The 25,747-nt window shown below is 41.7% G+C and overlaps 1 protein-coding gene across 1 annotated transcript; it reads right to left on the bottom strand.

The window, feature by feature from the left end:
* Positions 1-15,050: 15,050 nt before the first annotated feature.
* Positions 15,051-25,724, bottom strand: LOC146713253 (uncharacterized). The gene is made up of 10 exons (XM_085452308.1): positions 25,617-25,724; positions 24,943-24,990; positions 24,259-24,519; positions 23,934-24,179; positions 23,682-23,855; positions 22,875-22,961; positions 21,782-21,853; positions 21,286-21,369; positions 19,297-19,389; positions 15,051-15,263 (listed from the first exon to the last, which is right to left on the bottom strand). The coding sequence occupies exons 1-10, from the start codon at positions 25,645-25,647 to the stop codon at positions 15,175-15,177; spliced, it is 1,185 nt and encodes a 394-aa protein (XP_085308434.1). The 5' UTR covers positions 25,648-25,724; the 3' UTR covers positions 15,051-15,174.
* Positions 25,725-25,747: the final 23 nt, after the last annotated feature.

Genomic DNA, 25,747 nt, shown 5'->3' with positions numbered 1-25,747 from the left:
ACCCTCCCCTAGCCCCGCTGCACGCAGCCGCGAGGAAACAGTCACCTGAGAGCCAACAGAGCCCCCAACCGGACATGACCGCTAACCCGGGTTGAGCCCCCCAAGGAAGTTGCCTCCGGGGAACGCCCCGACGCCCTAAGCCTGTCCCTACCCCCACACCAATCACAACAGTGAAGGCGGGACCAAACTATGACCCCCCACCCCCACTAGGTGATGGAGCTGATAAAAGGAGCCCAGAGCAACATGCCTTCGTCCTCTGTGCGCTCAAGGTGCTTAACTAAACGTGAGACTAACTGACTGCGCGTTTTATTAATCACAAACTCTTTTCCTGGTCCTGAGATTTGAAGTACATCACATAATTTAATCAGCTGCTCTAAAGTCAGTTGATACAGTGTTCCTTTAATCTCCAGCTGTAGCTTTTCTAATTCAGACTCCATGTTGTCAGAGGAGTTAGCACAAGCAGTTAACTGAGATATTATCAGACTTAGTTGAATTTTACTGCCCCCTAGTGGTCACTTTTTCACTTCAGGCTACAAACGCCAATGTAGGTCTAGCGATGCCTCTGCTGCTTTGCTATGCTCCTTTCTGATGCCTGGGTCGTCTGGGGGGGATGACCAACGAGAGGGTTTCTCTTACAGGTCAGGGATGGTCCTCAAATCAATCATCCCAGTGGTGCCTCCAAATGTTGTGCCCTTAAACAGGGGAAATAGTGAGGAGAGGTGAAAGAATGGCACCGACACGCAGCTCTCACTTTCACTCGTCTGTATTGAGTTTTAGAAGCAATACAACCAAAACAATATTCTTATGGATGCACTCAGTCTCAGGACAACTGTATCCAAACTAAGTCACTATTGTTCTCTGTATGAGCTTATCAGAATACGTTAGATAAGATTAACTTTAACATTAGACAAAAACATCTTTTTAACTCGCAGCTGTTAGCTGACACAGTCACTAACTTTCCACATCAACTAAATCATACTTAAAGTACTGTCTGTCGTTCAGTAGTTAACCCTATCCGGTTGTTCAGTGATGACGCGATGAATCCTACTTCCGGGCCTAAAGTAGTCTGCGTTTAATATGGCTTTTGTGTTGTTAACATGTTTGATGTTTTGTATTTTCTTTTATTTGATCTCAAAAAGCTCCTAAAACAGTCAGTGATCACTGTTGACCTCCCTCGGCTTTTATTACTTCTAATCATTTATTTAAGCTCAGTTTTTAAAACCTTAGGATGTAGCTACAGCCCAGCCCATGCAGCAGTATACAGTGGGGCAAAAAAGTATTTAGTCAGCCACCGATTGTGCAAGTTCCCCCACCTAAAATGATGACAGAGGTCAGTAATTTGCACCAGAGGTACACTTCAACTGTGAGAGACAGAATGTGAAAAAAAAATCCATGAATCCACATGGTAGGATTTGTAAAGAATTTATTCGTAAATCAGGGTGGAAAATAAGTATTTGGTCAATAACAAAAATACAACTCAATACTTTGTAACATAACCTTTGTTGGCAATAACAGAGGTCAAACGTTTACTATAGGTCTTTACCAGGTTTGCACACACAGTAGCTGGTATTTTGGCCCATTCCTCCATGCTGATCTTCTCGAGAGCAGTGATGTTTTGGGGCTGTCGCCGAGCAACACGGACTTTCAACTCCCGCCACAGATTTTCTATGGGGTTGAGGTCTGGAGACTGGCTAGGCCACTCCAGGACTTTCAAATGCTTCTTACGGAGCCACTCCTTTGTTGCCCGGGCGGTGTGTTTTGGATCATTGTCATGTTGGAAGACCCAGCCTCATTTCATCTTCAAAGTTCTCACTGATGGAAGGAGGTTTTGGCTCAAAATCTCACGATACATGGCCCCATTCATTCTGTCCTTAACACGGATCAGTCGTCCTGTCCCCTTGGCAGAAAAACAGCCCCATAGCATGATGTTTCCACCCCCATGCTTCACAGTAGGTATGGTGTTCTTGGGATGCAACTCAGTATTCTTCTTCCTCCAAACACGACAAGTTGAGTTTATACCAAAAAGTTCTACTTTGGTTTCATCTGACTACATGACATTCTCCCAATCCTCTGCTGTATCATCCATGTGCTCTCTGGCAAACTTCAGACGGGCCTGGACATGCGCTGGCTTCAGCAGCGGAACACGTCTGGCACTGCGGGATTTGATTCCCTGCCGTTGTAGTGTGTTACTGATGGTGACCTTTGTTACTTTGGTCCCAGCTCTCTGCAGGTCATTCACCAGGTCCCCCCGTGTGGTTCTGGGATCTTTGCTCACCGTTCTCATGATCATTTTGACCCCACGGGATGAGATCTTGCGTGGAGCCCCAGATCGAGGGAGATTATCAGTGGTCTTGTATGTCTTCCATTTTCTGATGATTGCTCCTACAGTTGGTTTTTTCACACCAAGCTGCTTGCCTATTGTAGATTCACTCTTCCCAGTGTGGTGCAGGTCTACAATACTTTTCCTGGTGTCCTTCGAAAGCTCTCTGGTCTTGGCCATGGCGGAGTTTGGAGTCTGACTGTTTGAGGCTGTGGACAGGTGTCTTTTATACAGATGATGAGTTCAAACAGGTGCCATTCATACAGGTAACGAGTGGGGGGCAGAAAAGCTTCTTACAGAAGACGTTACAGGTCTGTGAGAGCCAGAGATTTTCCTTGTTTGAGGTGACCAAATACTTATTTTCCACCCTGATTTACGAATAAATTCTTTACAAATCCTACCATGTGGATTCATGGATTTTTTTTTCACATTCTGTCTCTCACAGTTGAAGTGTACCTCTGGTGCAAATTACTGACCTCTGTCATCATTTTAAGTGGGGGAACTTGCACAATCGGTGGCTGACTAAATACTTTTTTGCCCCACTGTATGAATGACTAACCTCGTATTGTGGATGGATTATCTCAGTTGTTCTCCTGGCTGAAGTTTGGTCCTTTTACAGCATCCTGCCATGCGATTACATTTGTTCCTGACCACCGAGAACACTCACGGTAACTTTTATCGAGTGGAAAAAAAAGTTAGCTTGTTTATATTATGCTAACATAGCTGTGTCGCTAGCGGTCACGTAGCACATCATTATATACCAGCTAGCCAAACTTCAGTAACCCTACAAATGTCACTGCTGTTTAGTTTTGTCTTCATTTATGCTGGAAGTGATAACAGAGCTATACGTTTTAATTTGTTTCCAAAACCCCACAGTCAGGACATGCTATATTGTATTTAGATGGAAGCTAGCGAGCTAACTCCCTGCTAACTTCTAACTCCGTTAAATGTCATAAATTCCCTTTTCATGGATGCCTGGATGTTAAACTCAATTGTTACACCTGGTAGAGCAGAACGCTGATCATTTTATTAAAGATGAAAGACTTTAGACAGTTTTTCAACTCTCAGTAATGCCATAGTGATCGTTTGATATATGGACCTGCAGCAGAGTTTAGACCCAGACACGGCTAGTGACGTCAGACTGAACAATCGGATACAGACAGTAACTGAAAAATCATGACACAACGTGACGGAGTACTAGCGAAAACTAGCATACACAGCAACGGCGTTTAACTGGAACTTCTCAGGAAAAACAGTGCACAATTCACCTCTTTCGTTGCAATGAACAATGATAATGGCTAATAATCAACAGTAACACACATTTGTACAGTTCTGTGCATGGCAGTTAACTTAAACAGGGGAAATAGTGAGGAGAGGCGAAAGAATGGCACGGACATGCAGCTCTCGCTCTCACTCGTCTGTATTGAGTGAAGAATAGTGATGTGTCGGTCGGAAACGAAATGGCTCTTTGAAGTGAGCGAAGCGAGGCGTGTTTTTTTTTGTTTTGTTTTGTTTCTCTCACCCTTTCTCTTTCTCGCACTTTTTTTCGCTTCACTACGCACGTGGGAGGGGTGGGGTAGTTACACTCGCAGTGGCACAGGAACAGAGCGGGAGGGAGAGAGAGGGAAAGACAGCCAGGGGCAACAATGAGTTGCAACACATTTTCAGTTGCAGATGATAAATGATTCAGAAAGTGTATTCATGCAGTGAATCCTATGTATGCAATTCCAAGCAGGAAAACACTCTCCCAAAAAATCATCCCAGGCCTATATGACAGAGAATGTACATTTTCTTTTTGTTTTGCATATTTTAATTTAAATTGACTTCTGTTGTGGTTTGCAGTGTTTTCTGTTGTTTCACTTTAAATTTGTTTAAAAGGAAAAAGCTGAAAATTTAAATAGTTATTAGTTGAAATGTAAATAGTTGTTTTTTGTATTTTATGATTTATTTATTACATTTTATGTGGAGTGAATAAATAGAAGTATATTTACGGTGGCCCCTACAGACAAAGCACCCTGCAAACCTGCAAAACACATTGCTAGTGTTAACTGATATTCCAAAACAACTTTCTAAATCCTTTATCATCCGCAGCTGAAAATAATTGTGGATGATTACTATACCTTTTGAATGTGCCAATGTTGTCTCTTGTTGTTGTCCTTGGCTCTCTTTCTCTCTCTGCTTTGTCTCTAGGGGCCACCATATATATTTATATATAAACATATATAAATAAAACCATTGTTTTTATTACATTAGTAATTCCTTTTGTGTATAATTTTATATCGTTGTTAATAATAACAACAATATTAAAGCAACAAAACAACCTGAAGAGCCGGTTGGGAGCCGAAAGAGCCGGCTCTCTAAAAAGAGCCGGAATTCCCATCACTAGTGAAGAAGGAGGCGCGCGAACCCATCTACTGGAGCCCTGAGGCATTACCAATGGATCGACGCACAATCAGCCCAGGCAAAACGTTCACTACTTATCTCCCTCTATATTCCCACTGTATATTCTATTCAAAAACACAGTCAAAACAACAAATAACACAATAATAAAGGCATGACACGAAATGTAAGGAACAGAGATGTACAAACTAATCAAATTTATGATCCACCACACAAAGTTAAACTGACAATCTAACAAATGACTTTATCTCACAGTGGGTAAATCCAGGGAATTTCCTTGTTATTGTTAACAAGTTGATATGAATTAAAAGAAGGAAAAATCTCCAGCTTCAAATGGACAACACTTATGACATTTGCTCTTACATTGTGTTCAATGAGGCAAAAATGTTGACTGACAGGAGGCGTGACAGGGAATGTTGGCAGAAAAAACACACAAGGATTAATTAACACTAAAACAAACACACACACCTGACTATGACTGGAACTTAGTCTTAGTCACGTCTTTCACATCACTCAAGGTAAAGTCACCTTTTTTTGTCTCTATGCATGCAATGGGGATAAATAGAGAGTCCAGAGAAGTACAGAGCTGCTTTATCAGGACTGTGTAACAGTTTATAGACATTACATTGCATAAAGAAAACACTTTACTTTGCTTAACCTGTAAAACATGTGCCAAGTCACATCTATAATCTTTGATGTTTTTATAGAAGAGATTTAACTGTCAGCACTTCTCATTTATGTCCCTTTGTTTATATGATTTGAGGCCTGCTCCTATGGCTCTGGGTCAGTAAATATCAGCTGTTATATATATATTAGCAGTAAAGTGAAACACGATTCATATATTACTATCACAGGGGTCACAAGGGGACAGGGCGTAAAGCCTATCCCAGCTCGATAAACTAAACAGGTCACAGTTACAAAGATGCGTGTCTAGGATCGGTGAGAAGAGTAAAGAGAGCACACAGCCAATCAGGAGATTCAAACCAAGAACCTGTGAAAGGTGAACTTTCCCTTTAAACCCTCCTGTCGTGCCCCTTACTTTAGTGTTCTCAGTCAAAATTTGCTGCTCTGTTTTAACTCCCCTAAAATGAGCACAAACGTTTTTTTCTCTCGCAGTAGCTCCCTTGGAGGTATCGCCAGTCTCCTGCACTAGTAGTCAAATTAAAAACGGTAGCACTCTTGGTGAGAAGCTTGTCTTATGCTGAAATACCAGCATAAGTTATTGTAGGACATACCCTATATTTGCCTATTCAAATGTGAAGATGGCTGCAGCCAACAGTTACAGCACCAATGTAAAACAGTCTATTCAATAATCTTTTTTTTTAATGTCCACGTGGGCAAAAACTCTAGCTTTGGGGGCACGCAGAGGATTTTCAGTCAGGAAAATAAACCTCAACTGTTTGTATTTTAACACAAGTCATGATCTTTTTCTAAATCCATCTATACAAAAATAAACAACTAAATATTAATTGAAATAATGAGAATAAATAAATGAAATACATTTCTTGAAATTAATAAAAGAAAATTATGTGTAACTCTGATATGATCCTCCCTTCCTCCACTTCTATATGAAGGCTTTCTGCTTTGTGAATTTGGACATAATTCACTACACATGACTGATGCAGAAGTACAGAAACACGTATCAACACATGAAAAGTCACGACTATTTTATACAATACAATGAAACTGACCAACCAGATTGCATCTCCAGCTGCTTTGGAAGAGTCACAGCAGCTAAAAAAGCTTTTGATTCCAGGCAGTACACAGGTTGGTCAGTCTGGTCTTACAATCTCAGTTAACTGCTCTGTCTACCAATAGTTGCGATCGCTCCTCTGGTATTCCTGCCAATTCCTTTCTGTGCCCCGCTCATGTATTGAGCCATATTGCATGTTAATCTTGTTGACTAAGCTGTTATGATGCATGACAGGAGCTTCCGTGTGGTACTGAGGCAGGTTATTGGCCAGTAGCTGGATGTGACCACTCCCTTCTCCCTTTCTGCCATTCTATTTTGCCTTGTCATGACGCTTGTCACATGCATTTGCTTTCATGCTTTAAGTCCATGTAAGTGGAAGTGGCAAATCTTTGCTGTTGAATTAATTTAACCTTGATACAAGTGCCTTTCCAAATCGAAGGTAAAACTGGAGGCAGCCACGCATTTCCAAAAAGCCAACATACATCAGACACTTTTTTCTGGGTTTTGTGGTGGAATGATGGGCACTTTTCCATCTGTGTAGTCTTTTGTGATTTTTAAGTTGTAAGGTCAGTTCAAAATCAAATCACTTTTATTGTCACATCACATGTGCAGGTACTTATATATATATAATGTTCTTCCTCTACACCCCCCCCCCCCCAATTTTTGCACATGTCGAGGAGCGTGTCAGGCCACATTTCACTGTGTGTTATACTTGTATAACTATGCATGTGACAAATAAAGAACCTTGAACCTTGAACCTTGAACCATTGGTACAGCACATGTGAGTGAAATTCTTGTGTGCGAGCTTCACAAGCAACAGAGGTGTGCAAAATACAATAATGTAAACAAGCAAAATACAAGAATGGCTAAATCTGAAACTAATAAATATATGTACAATATATAATAGTATATGCATTTCTGGATGTGTATACTAAATATTTTCCTACGTGTGTGTGTGTGTGTGTGTGTGTGTGTGTGTGTGTGTGTGTGTGTGTGTGTGTGTGTGTGTGTGCACATATTTTACAAATTAAATAGAGTAAACAATAATAAATATATAAAATATACAGAGTTGAATATGTGCAAAACAGTGGCATTACTGTACAGTATGGAGTGCATAATGTTGAAGTTCCAGTAGTGAAGCTGAGGTGTCTATGACGTGTTCAGCAGTCTGATGGCCTGGTGGAAAAAGCTGTCTCTCAGTCTGCTGGTACAGGACCGGATGCTGCAGAACCTCCTTCCTGATGGAAGCAGTCTGAACAGTTTATGGCTGGGGTGACTGGAGTCCTTGATGATCCTCCCCGCTTTCCTCAGGCAGCGCTTCCTGTAGATGTCTTGGAGGGAGGGAAGCTCACCTCCAATTATCCGTTCAGAGCACCGCACTACTCGCTGGAGAGCTTTGCAGTTGTAGGCGGTGCTGTTGCCGTACCAGGTGGTGATGCATCCAGTGAGGATGCTCTCAATGGCACAGTGATAGAAGGTCCTGAGGATGCGGGGGCTCATGCCGAATCTTTTCAGTCTCCTGAGAAAGAAGAGGCGCTGCTGCGCCTTCTTCACTGTTTTGTTTGTGTGTACTGACCACGTAAGATCCTCAGCCAGATGTACTCTAAGGAACCGGAAGCTGCTCACTCTCTCCACAGCAGCGCCGTTGATGGTGATGGGGGTGTGTACTTCTCTGCACCTCCGGAAGTCCACTATCAACTCCTTTGTCTTTGCGACGTTGAGGGTGAGATGGTTGTCTTGACACCAGTGGGTCAGGGCGCTGACCTCCTCCCTGTAAGCCGTCTCATCACCGTTGGTGATAAGACCCACCACTGTAGTGTCGTCCGCAAACTTCACAATGATGTTGGAGTTGTTGTGCAGTCATAGGTGTAGAGTGAGTATAGGAGAGGGCTCAGTACACACCCCTGTGGAGCACCAGTGTTCAGTGTGATGGGGGATGAGGTGATGCTGCCCAGTCTGACCACCTGGCGTCTGTCAGACAGGAAGCTAAGGATCCAGCTGCAGAGGGAGCTGCTCAGTCCTAGATCCTGCAGTTTTCTGTCCAGCTTCGAGGGAACGATGGTATTGAATGCTGAGCTGTAATCTACAAACAGCATTCTCACATACGTGTCTCTCTTCTCCAGGTGTGACAGGGCAGTATGTAGTGTCAGGGCTATGGCATCATCAGTGGACCTGTTGTGGCGGTATGTGAACTGTAGAGGGTCCAGTGAGTCGGGTAGTGCAGAGCGGATGAAGTCCCTGACCAGCTTCTCGAAGCATTTGCTCACGATGGGGGTCAGGGCTACAGGTCGCCAGTTGTTCAATGAGGAGATGGTGGAGGATTTGGGTACAGGGACGATGGTGGCCATTTTGAAGCAGGCTGGGACTACAGACTGAGAGAGGGAAAGGTTGAAGAAGATGTGTGTGAACACTCCAGCCAGCTGAGCCGCGCATGACTTGAGGACGCGGCCGGGAATCCCGTCCGGACCAGTAGCTTTGCACGCGTTCACCTTCCTGAAGCACTTCCGCACATCCTCCTCAGACACAGTGTGCGCACCGCGGATGACGTCAGTGCGCACACTGTCCGGTCTCATGGTGTTCGCTGCGTCGAATCTAGCGTAGAATACGTTTAGATCCTCACACAGAGAGGCCGTGGTCTGATATAACAGCATCAATAACAGTATAACAGTGTTTTTTAGGTATTTACAATTGGCATTTACTGTGCCCACATCAGTGGTGCCATTGGGGAAAACAAAACAATCAGTTACATTTAGCTGTGAACAAAAGTTCATTTTTTGGTGGATCAAAGCATGTTTGGGGCCTAGTAAAATCACTTGATGAAGCACAATGATCCCAAAATTCTATTTTTAGAGTTTTGGATGATGTGTCAGAATTGGATAGAAATCACAAAGGAGATTACAGCTATAGTTAGTATATTTACTGGGGAAATGCGGATTTGATGATCAGTTTTCTGAGGTGTTTGTCAACGTCTGAGAGAGTGCCTGGTGTTTTTTCATCTCCTCCTTTTCCTTGATCCACTTGGTTTCCTGGTAACTCTTACTCAGCTGCCACTCATCAATGACATTCAACGTGCTTGCATTTAAGCCGCGACTTGGTCATCTCTTCTTTGCCAGTCTATCAGGCACCTATGATGAAAACATGGCCTCAGTTTGTTGTGATTCAGTTGTTCCTGATTGTGTACTTAACTCATCTTAATGATGGTCAATTGAAGCTTTCTGAACCATTGAAGCTTTTCAACATAGTCATCTTTGGTGGCATCTGGTGGCCAAAAATATGAAGAGGAGCATGAATCTTGCATGTGAGTTGTCTGAACTGCAAGCTACGGGGATGGAAGCTGACAAGACAGCTGCAGTTAATAAAGTACAGCACAAAACAGGACGTGACACCACAGCTAGAAACAAAGGGACACCCTCATGACAGCCGAATAACCGCCGTCGAAACTGTGGAGGCAGGTATCCTCATGAGCAAGGCTGCCCAGCTAAAGGCAAAATCTGTAATGCTTGTGGCAAATTCAATCATTTTGCAAAGCAATGTTGCTCAAAGAGACACACTGTGGAAAGAAGTATAAGAAAAACTAACAGATAGCGCTGCACATGTGGAGACAGGGCACACGTCCAGCAGTGATGACGCTTATGTATATTTGGTGAACACAGCTCAACATCCTAAACTCCCACATATTGAAGTCAGAGTAATGGGCACCCAGATACCGGTGCTAATCGATTCTGGGGCCACTGCTAACTGCTTAACTGAAGCTACCTACAACAAACTGACACCACGTCCTACGTTAACATCTACAGACATCAAGATTTACCCACACCACTCATCTACGTCTCTCCCTGTGTGTGGTGCATTCAGGTGCAGTGTGGAAAAACAAGACAAAACAGTTAGGTGTTCCTTCTTTGTCATTAGAGGAGACAGTTTCAATATTTTAAGTTTTGAAACCTCAAAAGCCTTAGGACTCCTTCATATTGTCACTGCGGTCTCTTCTCAGTCTCAACGTTCTGTTGCAGACAAGCTAGTAGAACAACACCGAGAACTTTTCCAGGGAATTGGGAAAGATTTTCAAGTGAAACTGCACATAAACACAGATGTAAAATCAACCTGTCAACCACACAGACATGTTCCCTTTCATTTACGTCAGAAAGTGGAGGACGAACTTCAGAAATTAGAAGCTGATGACATTATTGAAAAGGTTACGGGACCAACACCGTGGGTTTCACTCATTGTAACACTGCCAAAACCAAAGAACCCAGAAGAAGTACGGATATGTGTGGACATGAGACAAGCAAACACTGCAATCGAACGAGAACATTTCACGCCCACGATAGATGATGTAATCCATGAGCTGAATGGATCTACAGTGTTCTCAAAACTTGATCTCAGGGCAGGATACCACCAACTTGAACTACACCCTGACAGCCGCTACATTACGACGTTCACTACTCATCTGGGACTTCGGAGATATAAAAGACTGAGCTTTGGAGTCTCTTCTGCAGCTGAAGTGTTCCAAAATGTTATTCATCAGACACTGCAAGGACTGGAGTCAAAAATCTCAGTGATGACATTATAGTCTTTGGCAGGGACCAGGCTGACCATGACAACAATCTTACAGCTCTCTTCAAACGACTATCAGAGTCAGGTCTTACTCTGAATTGAGAGAAGTGTGAATTTAATAAAACAAAACTTGAGTTTTTTGGTTTCATCTTCTCTGCAGGTGGCGTTTCAGCAGATCCTAAAAAGGTTGCAGCAGTTCAACACGCTCCCAACCCAAAAACACCTGCTGATATCAAAAGTCTCCCTGGCATGGCCAATTATTGCTCGAGGTTCATCAAGGACTTCTCATCAATCTCTGAGCCGCTGCGCAGGCTCACACACAAGGACACCCCTTGGACATGGCGTCAGGACCAGGAAACTGCGTTGCAGGCACTCAAGGTCAGTCTCACAAGCGACACAACGATGTCCTACTTCTATCCCAGCAGACAGACTGAACTGATTGTTGATGCTAGTCCAGCTGGACTGGGCGCCATTCTGAAACGGGGATGAAGCACATTATTGCATATGCAAGCAGAGCACTGAGTGATGTGGAAACGAGATACTCGCAAACTGAGAAAGAAGCACTCGCCATTCACACTGGTGACCGATCACAAGGCACTCGAAATCATCTGGAATAACCAAGGTCAAAACAACCTGCCAGAATAGAAAGATGGGGACTGAGACTTCAACCATATAGCTGAGTGGAGGGAGTATGATGTGCAATGGATTTCGTTAAATCAGCTGAAACTACTGTTTCCATAATGTGTCAAAAATGATGTATCACCCCATGTGTTTACCTATGTTCTGCGATCACTGCACATCCTACTTGATATTAACCGTGGGCTTGGTTGTGTGATGCCAAATCATCCACAAATACCCTCAGATTAGAATTAGCCAGTGATGCCTCCTGTGGGTCAGGTCTGGATGAACAGATTTCAGAAATGGCTGCAATAAAATCCTGTCGTTTACCATCTGCTGCTGTGGGAGTAGTGATGCTGGTACGTCTTTTAACTGTGACATTTGACATCATTTCAGCTGTGACAACTTCTGGTCTCTGTTGTAATGCACTCATCTCCACAATAATTTGTTCGTAGATTCATTCATCTACCTGTGGATTTTCCTGAATTAAAATGAAAGCAGAGAAGAAATCGCTTGATAAATCCCATCCTCATTGCCAAAATTGTTGTGGAAAAATAATATGAGCACCAAAGCCCAACAGATTTTCTGAGATTCATGAAAGAAGTTAAAACCTTTGCAAAGGGATCAACACAGCACGAACAGGGTTTGTACCAACATTAATAAAAGGCAGCTCCTTTATAGCCCTCGTGTGGATACGGTCTTTCTCTGTTCAGCAGTTAGCAAGAAATTCAGACTATCATGTAGGCACCAGCTCAATAATGTATTGTGTCATGACCTTGAGCAAAGCTTACGGTCAGTTGTTTTCTCATCTTCATACACTGTCTTTGTACAAAAAAGTTACAATTACATATTGATGGTGCACAGAGGTTACATGAGGTGAAGCACTAATTTTCCATCACAGAGGTAACACTAAAAGCCTGTTGTTGGCCTGACTGAATCTCCAGTGCTGCCACCTGCTGGTGATATGCTGTCAAAGTGCTTAACTTAAGTGATGACGTTCACACAGCAGTCACTGTAACTACCTGACTAACAGTAATAACCTTATAGAAATAAGATGATGTAAACTACACACACACACACACACACACACACACAAGAGAAGTGTAAAAATGAATAGGAACATGAAGACGCCTGAAAAATGTCAAGGACTCAGACACTAACTTAGAAACTAATTTTAATAAGAAAAGGCTTAAAAAGGATAGAATACGTAAAATAATCAGTTTCAGTTCAATTCATTTTTTTAATGGATGGAAAATTATTAATATTGATGTAATGTTGATAGAATATGAAGCTCAGTGATATGTTTTGTTTATGTTTGACCTATTCATGTATTATAAGTTGTAAAATATAACTTTGTTATATGGTCTACTGCTGGAGTGATTCGGTTTCAGTTTTACCCATGGTTTCAATTTAATGACTTTTTCTGCTCTATTACTAGAATCAGAGGACTTACTGAAAAGCTGTTATACTCTAAAAGACAACAATGGGACAGAGGTGTGTCTTTTTTCTTCAACAGTGGGCCTTTTATTACTCACAAAAAAAAAATGTTTTAATAATAATGTATTTATGCCATCTGAGTCAGCCAGCAGCAGCACAGAGACAAAAAGGATAAACAGGTCTGATGTCACACATATTTCCTGCCTGTTCTTCCTGTTTTCATTCGGTTTCAATAACACCTCCAAGATTAACAAGATTTCTAAAAATGCATTACACAGGCTGCATCACATGTTTTCAATATGTGGAAAAACTAATGATTAGATATCTTACTGAAACAGTGTGATGATTAACTGTTAGCAGCAAGGCTCCAATCGTTGTAGGCATTGTTTTTAATCAACATACAGGTATGGAAGTTGACAAGACGGCTACAGTTAATAAAGTTAACTGCAAGTTAACAAAATACTCCAGCAACATAACATGGCAGCTCTGTGGAGCACTAGTGGCATCTACCATCAGCACTTTAAATTAGCAATTGGCAGTCCTTCATACCCATCTGCTGATAAACACGCCCTCCTCATAAAATGCCAGGGGTGTTTCCACACTTTCCAAAAAAGACCATTAATCGTATAAACATGTATATATTATATTTATAATTAAAACTATCATCCAAAACTGTCCATAACCCTAAATATAAACCATATAACTCTACAATGAGACTTAGAAAACCCCAAGCATCTCTCCATCTCAACTTCCTCCTTTGTCTCTCCTGGAACCTTTAAATAGTTCAGAGACCCAGGGACAAAAACTACAGTTCAATAAAGCATTTGCATTTTAACCAATGCCCCCTGGTGGCCACATTTATTAATGAACCAGCAACACTATTCCTTAAATTCAATATAACGCAGGTGAAGCAAAATTGAACATGATGCACACAGACTAAGTGACTATCAAAATAAAACTGGAAGCCACACACTGAGACGCAGACTGACAAAATACAGGAAAGAGGAGGAAGGAGACAGACATGACTAGGAAGACACAGAACAAGGGTGAGAGAGCCAGGGACCCAGAGAGCCGGGGACACAGAGAGCCGGGGACACAGAGAGCCGGGGATGCAGAGAGCCGGTACGCAGAGAGCCGGGGACGCAGAGAGCCGGGGACTGGGGAATTTGAAAGGTAAATAAACATGCAGACAAGACTGACTAGGGAACGCAGGAAGAGATGCAGGGAGAAGAAGAAGATAAGAAAGCGAACTGACTAAACTAAAACAGTAGACTTTAAACTAACATTTGATACAAAAATGTGTATATATAAATTTATATCAGTTTATGGAGAACATGATTCAAGAAATCATGCACCAATGCCCATGAGTACCATTCACAGAGAGTTGGGGAATGGCTGCAATCACAGCATTGTAAGATGGTGACAGATGTACCCTTAGGCCCCCTCCTCGATTCAGAGATGATATTTCCCTTTTCACGTAAATGACCTCCTTGACTCTGCGATCAAACCAGCGTTCCTCCCTGTCTTATCCTTGAAAGACTGTCCACTGGCCTGTAGGTGTAAATAGACTGCAGAGTCCTGGCCTGACGAGGTAGCTCTTCTGTGTTGTGCCATCCACTTCGCCAGAGGTTGTTTGGTTTCCCCGATGTATAATAGATCATATATATAATATATCATAGAAATCCTCCTGGCACTCAACAGCACTATGGCACTATGTTATAAAATATGCAAAAACTGGTCCACCTCTAGGATCCAGTCCCCTAGATTTCATCTGAGACAGCTGCACTCACCTCCTTTAAACATGCATTATAAACAGCAAAGTGTTTTCTTTACCTCTATCACTGATACAATATCTGTTGTGCTAAAACAACCCAGCATGTGTGGAGGGGAGTAGGTGGAGCTGGATAACATGCAGTGACTGTTTTCAAATATGAACTCTGCAGGCATGGACGTGCACGCTCCGGTCCGTTGATTCTTCATGTTTCCAGTGATTGGCCAAATGGAAAAAGAAAAAAATCCACCTCACCGTAAACTGTACATTCAAGTTATTTATTTCAGTGCAACTATAAAACTGCAAACACACACAGCATGTAATTAAATAAATAACATGTGCTGCACAGAGGTGTGCAGGACTGTATTTAGCAGCCAGCCGTCATCTCTGGTCAGACTGGATCGGCTGTTTGGAAGGCGTCATTGTTGACTTCAGTGCGGAGTAGATGACCCCTGGCTCTGGTGAAGGATCTGAACAAAAACACACAGATTAAAGAAACTTTTAAATTTCAGGTGATAAAAACTTCTGGGACACATCAAAAAAATAACTGCACACGCAACATTTTCCACAAAGAAAACATCCACTGAAGTGTAACAGAGCCGGGACACTTTTAGTCTTGTACTCACATGAATCCTCACAAAGATCAAGACAATATATTCATTTTTTCACTGACTTTGGCTTTGATAAAATAGATCAAATTAACCCTTTAAAGAGACTCAGATTCGTTAGCTTTGACTCAAATGAACTGTTTTCATAGGCCCAGGCTGCTGGGGGTTTCCCATGATGCACTGAGAGTGACTTACTCACTATGTGTGTATAAACCTCTCTGCACTTAATTATCAGTTATTATTAATCTCTGACTTTCTTCCACAGCGTGTCTTTTTTCCTGTCTCCCTCCCCTCTCCTCCAGCCAGTCACCAGAGACTCCCACCCCTCCCAGAGCCTGCTTCTCGTGGAGTTACTTCCTGTTAAAAGGGAGTTTTTCCTTCCCACTGTCTAAAAATGCTTGTTTATAGAGGTTGTCTGATTGTTGCTGTTTTCTCTGTGTTATCCCTGGGGGTTTTTTTTACCTTGCAATATAAAACATCCTGAGGTGAATGTTGTTGTGATTCAGCACTATATAGATAAAACTTAATTGAAATTACATTATAGAGCTCACAGTTGAATCTGACAGGACAGTAAACTGGTTTAAATAATGGAAGAATCTCATCACTTTGTACATTTCACGCTCTACTTTTAGAGCAGAATGTCAATAATAAACTGCTGCTTATTTCTAAGATTCATTTTCAGTCTAAGAATATAAAACTATTACAGTTACTATTACACTCTGTGTCATAAATGCAGTTATAACATCTGTACCAAATCAAACCCTTGAAAATTCAGTGGAGCACTTTAGGGACGTGTTGGATTCACATCATCAATGTACAGCAGCTGTGTGATGCTATCATCTCTATATGGATGAAAACCTCAGAGGAATGTTGTCGAGCACCATGCTGAGTCTGTGAAGGATTAAGACAGTTCTGACGGCAAAAGTGGGACTGATCCAGTAATAGCAAGGCGTACCTAATAAAGTGGCCAGTAAGTGCAGTGCATAAAAATAATAATAATAATGGATACTTTATTGATCCCCATGGGGAAATTACTTGTTTTTCTCTGCATTTGACCCATTCACTCAGTGAAGCAGTGGGCAGCCCACTAAGCAGGCGCCCAGGGAGCAGTGTGTAGGGACGGTACCTTGCTCAGGGGTACCTCAGGGTAGCCGTTAAGTGGATTCGAACCGCCGACCTTCCGATCATGGGGCGACCACTTTACCTACTGAGCTATCCCTGCCCCTACGAGTCACAAAACGATATGAGCCAGTAGGTGGCAGCAGAGGAACTCAAATTTGCTCAACAAAAGACTTTTTTCATCTGACCTTTGACCTTTTTCCTGACACTAATAATGAGTCTGGCCCAAGCTGGGCCCCCTTCAGCAGGCTCATGTCAGAGATTTCTGGCTCCTCAGGCTTGTTCCCTTTAGGACATTTGTTCTTGCAGGATTCTTCTCCTTTAATAAAGCAGGCCTGGATCAGGTGACCCTGAACCCTGCCTCAGTTACGTTGGAATCAGTCTAGGCTGCTGGGGGGCTTCCCATGGTGCACTGGGGATTTCTTCTTAATCACTCACCTCTCTGTATTTAATTATTAGTTATTATTAATCTCTGGCTCTCTTCCACAATGTGTCTTTGTCCAGTCTCCCTCCCCTCACAACCAACCACTCGCAGCAGATGGCCGCCCCTCCCTGAGCCTGCTTCTGTCTGATGTTACTTCCTGTTTACAAGAAGTTTATTTTTCAGATGCCAACAGACTTAAAAAAAAACTGATCCCCAAGTCCAATAACGTCGTGGTGATGTATCTGTTGTCGGGGGGCTGGTTGTCATGATCCTGGTTTTTTAATTTATTAAACTTGTCGTTTATTTTTGTAGTATAGTGGGATTCTGGTGATTCTGATTCAGGATTGTGTCACTTCACTGTTGACACAATCCTGTTTTTTTTTTACTATTTATTTTTGAAATGTTATTGACATATTCTTATTATCATTACAGGACAGTCTTGGTGATGTGATACCAATACATGCATTTCCTTTATTGATATGTCAGCTTGTCCATTATTAATTTACTGTGTGTAACTTTGATTTTCCTTTTTTTAAATATGTATACCTTTATGAGTCGACTGTTTCTTTGAGGCAGAAAAAACATTTAACAACTTATCAAATTTGAAGTCATTTCCTTTGATTTATTTTCCTAAGAACATGAACACTAATCATTCAGGAACTGAAGATGTGTCAGCAGCAGCTGGTGACTTTTTTCTGTTCCCCAAAAAACCCTTCAGTGATGATCTTTCACTGATCATCCGCCTGTTTGTAAATACTTGGTATCCATAGAATTTCTAAATGTCCTGTTTCACCAATCCTACCTTTATCTGAATGAAACTTATTTAATGCTGTTTTATGAAGAGACGTAGGCATACCATGCACCACCCACTTGTCCCTGTTGTGTCCATGTGGGGCTCGTGCTTTATTAAATGCACTAAGTGTGCGCACTTCTTATTAGCGAAATGATTTTATGCGACTAAACATGCTGTAACTGCTCCTGCTGCCTCTCTTACTGGGACATTTCACATCAGCAGTAAATTATCTGCAGTCTGTTAATGTTTATCTCTGATAGTGGACTCAGAGGAAAGCAGCTCGCTTAGCTCTGTCCAAAGTACCAAATCTACCTGCTCACACTGGCCACACTTGTTGAAAACTTGTATGAATATTTGTTTAATCTGTACAAAAACCTAAGCGTAAAAAACATTTTTGGTTTGGTTATAAAATATTCCCTCCACACACTTCCCTAACACTCGATCCAACTTAAGCTCACACAGGATAGAGCTCTACAAACTAAACAGGTCACCAGTCCAGCGTAAAAACTGCACACAGCCAACCAGGAGATTCAAACCCAGAGCCTGTGAGGTGTCATTAAAGGCATAATGTCTTCAGATCTACAGTACAAAGCAGGGTTAAGGGCTGAAGAGCAGGTTATGGTCAACCTAAGAGATCAGCAGGTTAAAACTGCCACCAGATCTCTGCAGGATCCCGCTGAGCTCAGAGCACAGATAACACGATGATCTGAAATCTCTGTCTTTCCCAGATGAGCATCAGGAAGTTTGTTATAAGCATCTTTATATTTTCCCTTTTCATCCTGTTGGCTGAAGGTTAAAACCATTTTATTATTCTATAAACCTTACAACAGTGATATGATCCTACCTGCTGAGCTCATAAATAAGCCTCTGATTTATGTTTTATAAAATCAAAATGTGCTTTTTTGTGTTGTGTCCCAGCAGATGAAAGTATAAATTAATAGATTCATAGTTTATAATAATTCTATGAGAAATATTTAAATTTTCCAGTATCTTAAAAACGATTCATGATCCTGAGAGATGTGTGCTCGTACACTGTCCTCCTTTTTTCTACCTTTCTTTCTTGGCTTTAAACAAACATTAGATCTACTTTCAGTAAGTGAATAAATGATTGTGTTTTTTTAATGGTTCGTTAGGCTGTGGTTATGTTTGCTCCTCCTGAGCACTCAGAGGTGTAAGACACTCACACGTTCATATAGTATGTCATACGTACTGTGGGTCACACTCTGCTGCTTCGTCTGCAGCAGCTCTGCTACTTTCAGTATTTGTGTTAAACCTCAACATTTTCCTCATGTTACAGTTTGAGTCTCTCCTGTCTGCTTTGTGGAGCTCTACAGTGGAGATGCTGTCACTGCATCATCATCTTTTCACAGTGTTTATCACAGTGCCAGCAGCAGGATGAATCTGACCCCATTCTTCTGTTGCATTTAGGCTTTGATTAGGTTTTACAGTGTGGAGGGATCAAAGTGATCCGACTTCCTCCTCCTCTGTACAAACAGCATCTGTGCACTTAAACCAGATCCTGCAGAAGATCAGTGAGTATGAAAGAGGAGCAGCTGTACCTCTGTGCCTGCTGTTTTTCCTGATGGCGATTTCTCCATAACTGACTTCGCTTGTTATGTGCATCGAAGAGTAACCTGCAGCTGGATCGCACACTGAAAAAACAAGATAGAAGTCACGTGAGGGAAAATGTGGACTTTTCATGAGTAGGGCTGCACATAAAGTCACAGCACATCCTCTCTTCAACCTGGAGTGACTTTTTTTAGCACCTCTGCTGAGTTTAGTGCTCGAAACAGGAAGCTTAATGAGTGCAGAGCTACTCACATCTGCCAAGCCCGTTTAACACTTTGCAAACTTAACGTAACCCAAATAAAACACTTTGCTAACCTGTGAAAGCTGTTTCAAAGAAAAATTGACTTTTACGGTGAGTGTAGCTGCCTCCACCGATATTCACCTCATATTGGACAGATGTGAGTTTTTGCCATGACTTCTTGGCCTCGTTTGGCCCAATTAACACTGGTCAGTCCTACAACGGAGTGAAAGTATATGCAGGGAAACTCTGAGGAAGAATGACCCAGTTTAAAAATCTGAATGAAAATACTGCTGCTTTATTATCAGTGCACAAAGTCTGAAAGCTCAAAGCCCCATGAGTCAAAAGGTTTGAACCACTTAAAGACACCTTCACCACATCAGAAGGAGTTCCTGACTTTATAGTAAAAGTGAGAACACAAAAAAAACCAAAAGTTTGTGCTCACTCCGAGAGTCCGGTGGACACACTTCTGTTTTTTTCTTGCACACAAACAAGAGGGTGAATGTGAAGGCGTCTGAATCCTGTTGTCTGCATTGAACGTGCACAACTGTGTTTGTGACCCACACCCATTTTCACACCTTGGCTCATGTGATTAGGTAGAGGATCATCAGGGGGTCCTTTTGTCCCAAAATTCCTGCAGGCTTAACACTGGAAGTCCCAGGCTTCTACCTTTCTACCTTTAAATCTGGGACTCTCCACCATTTGACTCTTAGAACTGAAGAAGCTTCTTGGATGAGAGGTGAAACGTCTTCAAGCAGCTTAAAGAAGTCCAGACACTTTTCTTTCCAAGCGCCTTAGACAACAGTGTTGTTACCATCATTAGACGGGACCAGCTTCCAAAATATCAAATTATCCAAGGTTACACTTTCAGTTCCCACCAAAGGATGCAGAAGTGGATCAGAAAGAACGTGAGCAACAGCACGTGCTTATCCAGACTTTCTTCTTGTTTCTGTAGCACAGAGACGCCACAGATCTGCTTCACTCAACAGCTGTTTGTGTTACAGCTCTGTGTGAGGAGGAAAATCATCATGGACGCATTATCTGTTTTTGAAACTGGCAGCTGCACTCAAGATATAACTTGGAAGGAAAGCTCATCTTGAAGTGGATCAGTTGTGTTTTTCTTTATTTCCTGACATAGATCTTGTTCCAGCCATGGATAATCACGTTAAACATTTCTAATAATGTGGTCAGGAGGGAGAGAGAATGAACTGAGGGCCTGCACCAAGACTCCATATCAAATAAAGAAGGATTATTTTGAGATGTGAATCATGCTAAGCTACTCAAGCAGAGTCAAAAGATAAAAAATATGGACCTGGACATGTTAAGAGTCTAAGATTCCATGTTTGGAAAGTTGGAAAGTCTCCAAGCACCTGGAAAAGTGAGGCTGATGTTCAGTGGACTGAAGATTTGAAAAGAGTTGATTTTTTTTTGTCAGCTGATTCTTGTTTAGTTTAGTTTAGTTAAAGTTCGTACCATGTTGGAGCAATTGTGGCCACATAATTCCCTCTCGGATTACTAAAGAATTCTGATTCCGATTATTAACAACCATCATAACGTAGTCGTGCACTTCAGTTTAGTGCTTAGCTTAGTTGCTGATCCAGAACACCAACATATGGAGCAGATTTCATCACAGATGCATCCGACACATGTTCAAAAGCAATCAACCCCAGAAAACCTCCTGTGGAAACATCAGAAAACCTTCAAAGATTTTTGAGTTTGTCGTGCCGGGAATTTTTCATACCTTTGGTCCCGTTTGCTCCGTTTTGCTCGTCTGCTGCTGCTCGTTTCACCGATGAGTAGGTGGCAGCCGTTGAGAGATCTTTTTCTGTAAAGTCAATTTGAAACGTTGGCATTTGTGTCATTTGTGTCAATTAAAATGTCAAGTGGAGGAAAGATTGTGTTTGATAAAAAGCTGGATGACTCTGACATACATTTCTTCAAATAACATTTGAATTAAAAAAGTGGAAACTGAAGTGCAGCAGAGCTTCTTTGCTGTTGTCGCTCTTCTAGTACGCTGACGTGCAGAAACATGGATATCTGGCCGCAAACTAACGTAGGCCCAGGGCTAACAGTACTGAAATGTTGAACTGATGGAAGAAAAAAAAAATCAAGGCACCTGCAGTTACTTTCTAAAGGAAGCACCAGGCTTTCGTCTGAAACCCCAAACATGAACCTTGTGGAACTTTTTAGGAAACATCACACGTTTTAAAGCTTATCTTGCAGGAAACTCGGCGTACCTCTCGTCCTGTTTGAGGCTGTTCTTCTCACCGACGAGTAGGTTGCAGTTGCAGCTGCTGGGGGATCTTTCTCTGCATAAATCAAGTCAGATTTTCCTCTGAGAACAGATAACTGTCACTGCTGCTGCTTCAGCATTTGAAATAATGATATTATTAAATCAGCAATCAGTGGGAAGGGGAAAGTGCAGTCGGGATGAATCTGATATAAAACTGTATTTCTTTCTTTCTCTGAGTCTTCCAGTGAAACAACATGTAAAAAAAATGGGGGGTTTAACACAAGATAAGATAACTTTACCTAATCTGACACAGGGAGGAGTCGCCTGTTTCAACAGCACAACAGTCAGAAGGACCCTCAGCCTCTTAGTAGGTGGGCCAAAAAAAAAATGGGGCAACTTGTCCGTTTCTTGTAATTGTGTTTACCAGACTTTCAGAAAACTTGACCTCTGACCTTGATTTTAAAATCAAGGTTCCTGAGATTTGAATTGATCCCAGATTTTTTAGATGTATCTATGGTATCAACTTAATATTAATCACTTTGTCAGAATCAGAATCTGACTATCCCAGCACTCTTTTAATCCCAGAGGAAATTATGTGGCTATGCTTGCTCCAAGGCAGTAAAGAACAGTAGCTAACCAAACTAAATTAAAGAAAACAACATATTACAAAGTTACAAAATATAACAAAGTAGCTCTAATTATAAATATACCGGTAAATAACACATGATTGAGTGTAATGTAATAATATATTTTTGCGTTCTCGTGTTCACACAGTTGGATGTCCACACTGCCTGCTGGTCTGACGGTGTGACAAAAATAAAGATATATTTAAAGTAATGTGTAACATATACGCTTAAAGCCACGTCACAAAGATTTGTTATATGTCCAGTGCAGTGGAAATGATAGCATATATACACATGATAAAATAGTAGCATGAGGACCTGCAGTTCACCCTAAAAGTATCACCGGTGTCTGAACAAGCACATGTTGGAGATTCTCTTCAAAAAAAACCCAAAACACGAAACTTGAGTAACGTTTTGAAGAAACGTTGGATCATCAAAGAATCTAGATATTATCTAACAGGAAATGTTTCCTACCACTCGTCCTGTTTGACTCATACTGCTGGTTCGATACGGTTCTTCTCACTGGTGAGTAGGTAGCAGTGGCTGCTGCAGGATCTCTTTCTGCAAAAAATGAGATGAAAAAGATTTTCCACTGATAACTGTACTGTAACTGCCGATGTTTCGATGTTTGGAGCACTAATATTCATAATCATCTAATGATGATTAAAATGCAAAGTGGAGGAAAGACTAAAGTCAGCATTACGGTGGGTGATCTTTGTGAGACCTGCGGTAAAACATGTAAAAGAAAAAAAGGTTTTATTTTCTCTTCTTTTAGTCAGAAAACAGGAAACTGGACGGCGGTGAAGCTTCTGTTCACTTCGATAGACTCTGACCACAAAATCTCAAGTGCAGCATCACGGTTCACCCAGAGCAAAACAAAACATTTAGTGTAAACTATATTAAAAGCATGTTATTGAAGATGAAATGCAGAAGCAGAAAATGTTGCAGAACTGCAGTGTGTAGTTTCACTATAAATATCGTAATTTAACTGTTTAAAAACAAGTGCTCACAAAGTGCAAAAACAGCACATCCTGTGCATCATGTGACTGTTATTAAAGGAACAGTTCACCCCATGGTCACACCTACATGTGTGATTATGTTTATCCACTTCAGTTACTTTAGTGTGAATTTCCCACTGGGTGAGATATCAGCGTCAGTGTAACAGGACTGACTTTCACCCACTTTATACCACTCAGAGAAAAACACTGTAGATTGTGTTATTTTGTCACTTTAAGCTGATTTATATAGAAACATTGAATGTGAACAGAATGTGTGTCTCACCTTCAGGTTTCCTCCAGACACATCTTCTCACCAGTACAACCAGTACAACCAGCAGCAGCAGCCCAAATATGGAGGAAACTGACAGCACCGCGAAGAAGGAAACAGTAGAAAGAGAGGAGAGGTGGAGGGAGGCAGTCGAGGCTGATGGAGGAGGAGAGGTAGAAGAACCTGAAACTAAAGAGAAACACAAGTCTTTGTGGTCACTTTGAGTCTCTTTGGGTCTGAAATCTGTAAAAGAAACAGAAGCCTCACCTGTGACAGTGATCCAGCTGGATGGAGACTCTCCATGACCGCTGATGTCACACTTGTAGAGGCCTTCATCAGACCTGGAAACATGCTGGATGGTCATGTGACCTGTAGGCTGCTTCCTGATGAGGGAGCCATCTTTATAGAAAGCAGCTGGGAGGTTGGAGGGAGTGGTCTTTGTTTTACAGAGCAGAGTGACGTCATCTCCCTCCATCACAGGGAGGACAGGACTCTGCAGGATCACTGATCCACCTCAACACAGAGACAAACTACAGCATTTCATCCATTTACACACAGCTTCATCAACACTAACTCCACACACTCAGCTTACCAGTGACTGTCAGGTTAACCATGTTACTGATGGGACCCTCTCTGGACTCACACCAGTAAACTCCACTGTCTGATTTGTGGAAGCCAGTGATGTTACAGGAAGAACCAGCTGATTGTCCCCACTCCTCACACTCAGCTCTGGTGTCTTTGCTCGTGTTTCTCCTCAGAGTCCATCCAGCAGAGCTGTCGTCCTCCTCACAGCTCAGAGACACAAAGTCTCCTTCAAAGAACTGAGAGCTGCTGGGACTCACAGTCAGACAAGCTGTGAGAGATTATAGATTTTTCAAATGAACAGAAAAACATCCCGATGTCTGTTGTGGTGCAGGGTCAAAGACAGATAGAACATATGAATCCAGTTTAAGCAACATATGCTTGAGTCTAAAAGTTAATCTGAAGCTAAAACAGTGCACATTATTTTATTAAACTGTAGTGACTTATGTACTGGAACATTTCTTTATTTGAGTAATGGTATCAGTTTCAAAATCCAATTCTTAGCAAGCACGAAGAGTGTATTTCCCCAAATTTTCCTCTGTTTTTAATTGCACGCATTTTCCTGACCGCTGCAGACTTTTTAATGTAAAAATTACTCAGAAAAGGAAAAATACTGATGTCAAATCGATTTTCTGTGAAGAAAAACTTTGATACATTTAACATCTCTAGGATTCCAAATTATGAGTTCACTCACCTCCATAGGTTATGCAGCTCAGCACCGAGAAGAGAAGTAAGCCGCAATCTGAAATTTGGAAGAAAAAAAAATTCAAATCACTCAACTTAAACTGGTGACTACCAGCTAAAATTAATCTGGACATGAAACCTGGACTGAAAATTGAATAAGTGACAATTAAATGAGTTGATATATTTAAAGGCTTGGCAGGTGCCACTCTTTGCAACATAGATACACACAGAGATAAAAACGGGGGGAGTCATTGCTTAAAAATGCAGCTTATACCACAAAATGTAGCTTACCAAGACCTGTGACCACAGAGCACATGTATGACTGGTAATCATCAGTAAGATTGGTAAAAAAGGACAAGAATAAGATAACAGCATGATTTGCAGGAGACGGTGAAGTAGACGTTTGAACCCTGCTGCGGTTTGTCTGCAGCAAAAACCTGAAAATCTGAACTTTAAGAGTTTAAACAAGTAAAAGCTTGAATCTGGTGAAACCTTTAGTTAAAGAGAAGCAGCAGCTGTTCGAGCTCAGTAAAGTGCACGGATTAACCACTGATATAATTAAAGTGGAATCCAGTTGTTAATTCATTCCTCCCTGTAGCTGCAAACATCTCTGTGTCCCAGATCCACTGCACTCCAACAAGATCAACATTTACACATTTTACATTCAGTACATGAGGTACTTACAGAGCAGCCACAGAAGCGATGCATGTCCCATTCTTCTGCACAGTGTTGTGTGATTAAGGTGTTTTTTTGTTTCATCACAGCAGTTAAACACACCTCCTTCCTCTTGACTTCAGCGGCTCTGTGGTTTCTAT

Source organism: Copadichromis virginalis, linkage group LG3 (genome assembly GCF_057382275.1).
Source record: "Copadichromis virginalis isolate Kocher_CV1m ecotype Utaka linkage group LG3, C_Virginalis_male_GT1.1, whole genome shotgun sequence".
Lineage (NCBI taxonomy): Eukaryota > Metazoa > Chordata > Actinopteri > Cichliformes > Cichlidae > Copadichromis > Copadichromis virginalis.
Note: the sequence above shows the minus strand (reverse complement) of the source record. Positions and strands in the feature narration are given on the sequence as shown.

Bases quoted from the DNA above. Each gene is read 5' to 3' on its own strand.
- LOC146713253 (XM_085452308.1), bottom strand. From the start codon at position 25,647: ATGGGACATGCATCGCTTCTGTGGCTGCTCT. The intron at 21,370-21,781 runs GTACGCCGAGTT...TTGACTTTACAG, and splicing joins AGCCTCAAACAGGACGAGAG to AAAAAGATCTCTCAACGGCT. The intron at 19,390-21,285 runs GTATGAAAAATT...TTGTTTTTTCAG, and splicing joins CGGAGCAAACGGGACCAAAG to TGTGCGATCCAGCTGCAGGT.